Source organism: Chrysochloris asiatica, unplaced genomic scaffold (genome assembly GCF_000296735.1).
Source record: "Chrysochloris asiatica unplaced genomic scaffold, ChrAsi1.0 scaffold00003, whole genome shotgun sequence".
Taxonomy (NCBI): domain Eukaryota; kingdom Metazoa; phylum Chordata; class Mammalia; order Afrosoricida; family Chrysochloridae; genus Chrysochloris; species Chrysochloris asiatica.
The window spans coordinates 22,255,456-22,262,176 of record NW_006408521.1 but is presented as its reverse complement, the minus strand read 5'-3'; the positions used below and the strand labels follow the sequence as shown (position 1 = coordinate 22,262,176).

The 6,721-nt window shown below is 40.2% G+C and overlaps 1 protein-coding gene across 1 annotated transcript in view; it reads left to right on the top strand.

Annotated features, from left to right (window-relative positions):
- Nucleotides 1–6,721, top strand: part of TM9SF3 (transmembrane 9 superfamily member 3) — a 77,844-nt gene that overhangs the window by 58,572 nt on the left and 12,551 nt on the right. The window contains exon 10 of the mRNA XM_006831191.1: nt 3,516–3,655. Within this exon, the coding sequence (XP_006831254.1) occupies nt 3,516–3,655 (140 nt within the window). The remainder of the gene's footprint in view (nt 1–3,515; nt 3,656–6,721) is intronic.

The window sequence follows — 6,721 nt, the reverse complement described above, 5'->3', positions numbered from 1 at the left end:
GGACTGTTACTACAGGAACAAACGGGTCGCTTCCCTAGGAGACATTGGGGCAGTTGGTCGGGTCCTACCAATGCAGGCCCCCTTCCAAGACTGAGATTAGGTGGAAATGCACGCTCGGATTGGTGACCACACGCATCACCGATGGGGAGAAGTGGGGTAAAGGCAGCAATGAAGCGGCGAGCTAAGCCTTACAATATTCAGTGGGCTTCTGTGGACCCGGTTGGGGACCTGGGTGGCAAGCAGTGTGAGGAGACCTGAGGACTCCTGGGCCCAGAGTCAATGACGTGGCCACGGAGGACTCAAGTGGAGAAAGGAGCTGCTGGCTGATGGGAAGAGAGAGCAAGTGCACAAGAACAGCCACACTTGCAGATGGTACCCATGTGACCGGGACCAGATGACTGGATGCTCAGAGCTCAACCAGGAGAAGAAAGAAGGGGGTGGGGGGTGGGAAAGAAGATCGAGCTGATTCAGTCTGATGAACTTGACCTATACCTATGAATGCAGTGACTCAAAAGAAGCAACAAATCCCTACAGCAAGAAACATTCCCATCCCCTCCATGCACAGAGTAGACAGAGATGGGCAACTTGGACATTGGATACCCAAGTGGGGAGGGAGGGACTACAAAGGCAAGAAGTAAGTGGCTTACAAGCTTTCAAGAGGGAACCTAGAGCTAGGGGGCATGGAGGAAGGCAGAATCACCAGTGAGTACTAGCCAATCTGTCTAGGTGGAGCTGATGAAATGAAATACAGATGGATTACTCGCGATACTGTAGTGAATAATGGTTATCAGGACTGATTATGAGGGTTGGAAGTGCAAAGGTAGACATTGAGTAGCAAGGAAGGGAGTGATTATCTCTCAGTCTAGGAGTGGTCTCTGGAACCACCAACAGAGAAGAGCCGAGAGTGGGGGACCCTACCCAGAGAAGCAGGGACGCCTGAAATGGAGACAGAGACGATGACATGGAAGGATGAAGCGGCTGGGGACTTTGGATCCAGAGAGCGAGAGGGACTGTGGGCCAAAGCCTGGGGTGGGGGAAGTGTAGAGGACGGGTTTCTAGGATATCCCTTTTGGTCGGAAGATGATGCAGGGAGGGGATTGGAACCATGGCAATGAGATGATATACGATGGAATGAATGTAAAACTAAAGTTATCTCATGTAAACTATCATATAATTCACAATAAAACATTTAAAAAATTATATATATATATTTTTTTTGATAAAGGAAATGGGTAAATTGCTACAATTTGATGAACCTGACCTGTACTCATGGAGGTTGTTGTTATGTGCCATGGAGTCGGTTCCGACTCATAGCGACCCTGTACAGGATTTGTTTATGGGAGCAGAAAGCTTCATCTTTTCTCATGCTGAACAGCTGGTAGTTTTGAACTGCTGACCTTGGAGTTCACAATCCAATACGTAACCACTACGCTATCAGAGCTCCTTTACTCCTCATGGACATAGTAACTCTAAATACCAGCAGAGAGGGAAGGAGTTGTCACATCAAGTATCAATGCTATCCCCTCTGTACACAGGGTAGATAGGGATGGGCAACTTAGACATTGGCTACTTAAAATGAGGCGGGTGATAAAGGCATGAAGTAACTGGATTATAAGTTTTCAAGAGGGACTTTAAGAGTATAGGGACTCCCCACTGAATAGTTTTCATCTTGTCTGGATGGGTCTGGTAAAAAGAGATGGCGATTAGATTCATATGATTCAATTGTGAATAATTGTTATCATGACTAATTGCACAATTGTAAAGATAGAAGTTTTGTAACAAAAATAGGGGAGTGGTTAATCTTACAGTCCAGAAATAGAGGACCCTAGGACCATCAAGGAGGAAGAGCACAAGCAGAATGCGGGACCTTACCCAGAGAAGCAGGGACGCCAGAGACAGAGGCAGAGATAGGGTCATTGAGAGGGTTAGCAGCTGAGGACTCTAGATTCATGGGAAGAGAGGGACTAAGAGCTGGTGGCCAGGAGGCAGACTTGCAGAATGTACCCTTTGGAGGTATAAATTATTATATATTCCTGAGTGGTGGTGGTGTTTTTAAAAGCTAAAGTGAATAGAGAGAAATATTGTTAACTGATGGTACATGAAGGGGACTGTAATCATTGTAACAATCATTGAAACAAGGTGTATGACTTGTTGAATGTAAAACTGATGATCTGCCCGGTAAACTTTCACTCAATCCACAATAAAAAACCTTTAAAAAATAAAAAAAGAGTGAAGGAAAAGCAAAGTTAAAATTATAAGGAAATTGATAGAAATACAAGGTGTGGTGCTGAAAATCCACAGTGATTATATGATAAGAAAATAATCTATTTGGAAGCAAAATGAGTGAAAATTCTACATCTTCATTACATCCTTTTTTGTGTGTGTATGTTTTTTTAAAAAACATGTCCCAAAGGGTACCATCATCTTTCTTTCAGATAAAACGTGTATAAATTAAGTTAGTTCTGTAATCCCATTGTAAAAATTAGATTCAGGATTCAGTTTATTCCTGTTTCAGTTCAGCATTGTTAATAATATGAGTTTATCAATTCATAAATTATGAATAATATGAATTTATAGCAAGGAGGTGTTTTTAAAACATTTTAATTATCAGATTAAGGAGTCCTGGTGTGGCACTGTGGGTTAATGCACTGGGCTGCAAGGTCGATTTGAACTATAAGGTCAGCAGTTCAAGCTCACTTGTCACTCCTTGGAAACCCTATACAGGGTCTATATGGGTTGCAACTGGCTTGATGGCACTTGACAACAAATATTAGATTATGAATGATACATATGTCTCATATTTTGAGGGGTGAATCCTTCTCAAGTTTTGCTATTAATTGCCCTATTAATTACTAATTTGATGTCATTAAATATGAAGGAGCCTTTGTATTTAGTTAGTGCTGTTGGGTAAGCACTGGATTGCTAACTTCAAGGTTGGTGGTTCAAACTCACCAGCCGTATCTTGGAAACTCTATACAGGATTGCTGTGAGTTGGAACTGACATGATGGTACTTAACAACAACAACAGTGAACAAATTTCCTTTAGAAGTACAGCCAGAATGCTTCATAGAAGTGAGGATGATAAGACTTCATTTTGTGTAGTTTAGACATGGTATCAGCAGGTACCAGTCCCTGGAGAAGGGCATCATGCTTGATGAAATACAGGGTCAGTAGACAAAAGGAAGACCCTAAACAAGATGGATTGACATTGTGGCTACAATAAATGGGCTGAAACTAGCAACAACTGTGAGGCTGGCACAGGACCTGGCCATGTTTTGTTCTGTGGTACATTGGGTCACTATGAGTTGGAACTGAGTCAGCGGCACTTCACACAATAGTTCAAAGCACATTCTCTTCATGTTTTCATTAGTGTGTACTGCACAAATTTTAGTCCATAATGAGCTTAAGTTTTCTTCTGTGATTTAATTGTATTTAAATTTTTGTATGCATTTTATTTGTTTTTGTTAAAATTATTATTCTCTGAGTAACCCCAGTCATTATTATTGAATTTACAGGTGGCTGTTTGTTGCATCTGTTTTTTTGTTATTCTGCCTCTGAATCTTGTTGGTACAATACTTGGCCGGAATCTGTCAGGTCAGCCCAACTTCCCTTGTCGTGTCAATGCTGTGCCTCGTCCTATCCCGGAGAAAAAATGGTAAAGAGAATGCTGCATTTTAACCCCTTATCTTCTCATCGTATTTAAATTCTTAAGCCTATGGTACATATATATATGGAACTTCAGAATTAGCATGTAGAGGTTATTCTTAGAATTTGTTGCTTTTACTTTTTCCTTCAACTTATATCGCTAGTTGTTGTAATAAATGATATCATTATTTCCGTTTTTGAATTTTGGTGCCATTTACAAATAAGTCTAATGCTTTGATAAGTACTCTAGAATGTAAGGGTAGGTAGAAACTGTAGCTGCAAGGTGGTTACTACAGCCCACAGACCATATCTGACCTGATGCCTGTTTTTATAAATAGATATTCTGGGACACAGTCATACCTTTTTTGTGTACATATTGTCTTGTCTGCTTTTATATGACAGCAGAGACCATGTCAGTGACAGTCCTGAAGTGTTTACTGTCTATTTACAGAAAAACTTGCTTAAATTTCACTTTCCAGATATTTTATTATTGTCAACCATACTCGGAAACCCTGTACAGGGTCGCTATGGGTCGGAACCGACTCGACGGCACTTAACAAAAACAACATACTGACATGCATATAACCATATGAGGGTGCTTCAAAAACTCTGTGGAAAAATTTCATTATCTTTTAATTCCATTGTTCCATGGACTCATATACATGCTGCAAATTGAGAGCTGAGTTAGGATTGAGACCATTGTAATTTACTAGTTTAGATACCTGATCTTCACATTGGCATTGCACATGCCAGTTGCTATCAGATTGGTGCTTCTTAAGGGTTCCAGAGGCTGAGTTTTTGGATGTGCTGTATTTTTGCATTCATCCATGTAACCGGTTTGTACATGCATACAGTGCATATGCTGTACACAGGGAAAAATGTGTAATTAGTGAGTTCATTATTTGTGACATAATATAGTAGCTTGTCAAACTTTTTCTGATGCTCCTCTGGGTGGACTCAAACCTCCAAACTTTTGGTTAAGCAGCTGAGTATGTTAACCATTTATAGCATCCAGGAGCTCCTTGGGATAGTGTTGTTGTTGTTGCTAACTGCTGTTGAGCTGTAGAATCTCACAGATACATGCCTGTCACATTTTCTGCATGGACTGTTTTTAAGGATCTCACATAATTAAGATGAATCTTGATAAAGGATGGGGTGTGTTTCTGTTCAACAGGTGAAAAAGTGCTTCTATAGCAATGGTGCAAATGTAGTTTAGATTCGTTCTACCAATCACCTTTGAAATGAATGGTTTTTATAGATTATTAATTTGGGGTGATACATATTTTTTAAAGTTTGAACATAAAATTATGTGTCATTAATATTCTTATTGTAATGTTTGCAGTTAAAACTTGGACAAAATGTGAACTTGTTTTACCTTTTAAAATTAATAAACGGAGTATTTTGTTGGAGAAAGATGAGACTTTCTGCTCCCTTAAAGATATACAGCCTCAGAAACCCTAAACGGGCTTGTTCTGAGGTGGAATCGACTCAGCTCCACCTAATAACAGCAGCAGCAAATTGAATATTTAGTGTAGATTTATTCATTCTGCATTTGTTATCATCCTAATTCTTAATAGCAGACAAAAATTTAACTATCTTTCTGTACATTTATTACATTCCCATTTCATAAGAATAGCTGTATGGGTCCTGATGTGACACCGTAGGTTAAGCACTGGACTATAAATACAAGGTCAGTGGTTCAAACACACCAGCCGCTCCTTGGAAAACCCTTTACAGGGCCTCTATGAATCGGAACCAACTGGACAGCACTTGACTTCACAGTCGCTTGATGTTGTTAAGTGCTGTGGAGGTGGTTCTGACTCATAGCAGCCCTGTATAGGGTTTACGAGGAGCGGCTGGTGGGTTTGAACTATTTGCCTTGCGGTTAACAATCCAGTGCTTATCCTGCAGCATCACACGAGGATCCTGACAGATATAGCATAGCCTTAGTTTTAGGGCTATTGATTGAAAAGCCTGTGTTGCTAGCTAGCTTACCATATTACAAGTATCTTATGTTCAAATACTTACACACAGGTGATAATTAGCATCTGTTTTTTTTATTGAAAGAAACTGAGGCTGAATAAAATAGCCCTGCAGCTTCAGGGAACGATCTGTTGTTTTCTGCTAAGGAATTGGCCTTGTTCTTGCCTTACATTGGTACTGATGAGAGGTTTCGGCCAGCACTTTTGTAGTCTGTTTTCTAAAATCAAATCAAAATTATCCTCACACTCACTTTTATCCTCACGTTCATTACCAGGGAAAAAATAAGGTTAAAGGAAAAGCACAGTGAAAATCACACAAGTTCCTATAGGTCACTGTAGTTGTTATGTGCCAGTTCAAACTCGTAGCAACCCTTTACAGGTTTTCCAAGGCTATAAATCTTTACGGGAGGAGAAAGCTTCAACTTTCTCCCGTGGAACAGCTGGTAGTTTCGAACTGCTGACCCTAAGCAGCCTGATTCGTAACCACTGTGCTACCAGGGTGAGGCAAAGTTAAGGAGCAGATAACACATAATCTTCTTAGGAAGAAATGGGCTACATTTAGATGTAGAAAGGTACCTTCATTTAAAAAAATATATAGTCACATTAGAACCCAAATCTGATAGGAAATCCTGGCTCTCACTGTGTCGCCTTTGACAAATCTTATAACCACAGCAGGTTTTGGTGGTCTATGACATGAGGAAAGAAGGCTAGATTAAATGGCTTGTAAGTTTCACTTTATTTTTCAGCTCTGAAATTAAAAAAATTTTTTTTTTCCTGAGCAGCTTTTTAGGTTTGTTATTCCAGAGACATTAGTGTCATTTGTGTGTAAGATACTGTGCTAGGCATTGGGAATACTGAGAGGAAATCATTTCTGCCTGCCAACGTTTATAATTTAGTGGGGTATGTTGGACAAAGAACTAAACTGTTATTGTAGAGTGTGGAGGACTGAAATGGAGTTACCTTCACAGGGCATTGGAAGCCACTGGGAGGACCCACCATTTGCTGGTAGACTGAGGGAAGGCTTTTAGGAAAATGATAAAAGGCATTCCAGGTGGAGAATTACTGTTAGTGAGTGAATGAGATTTTGAATTTTA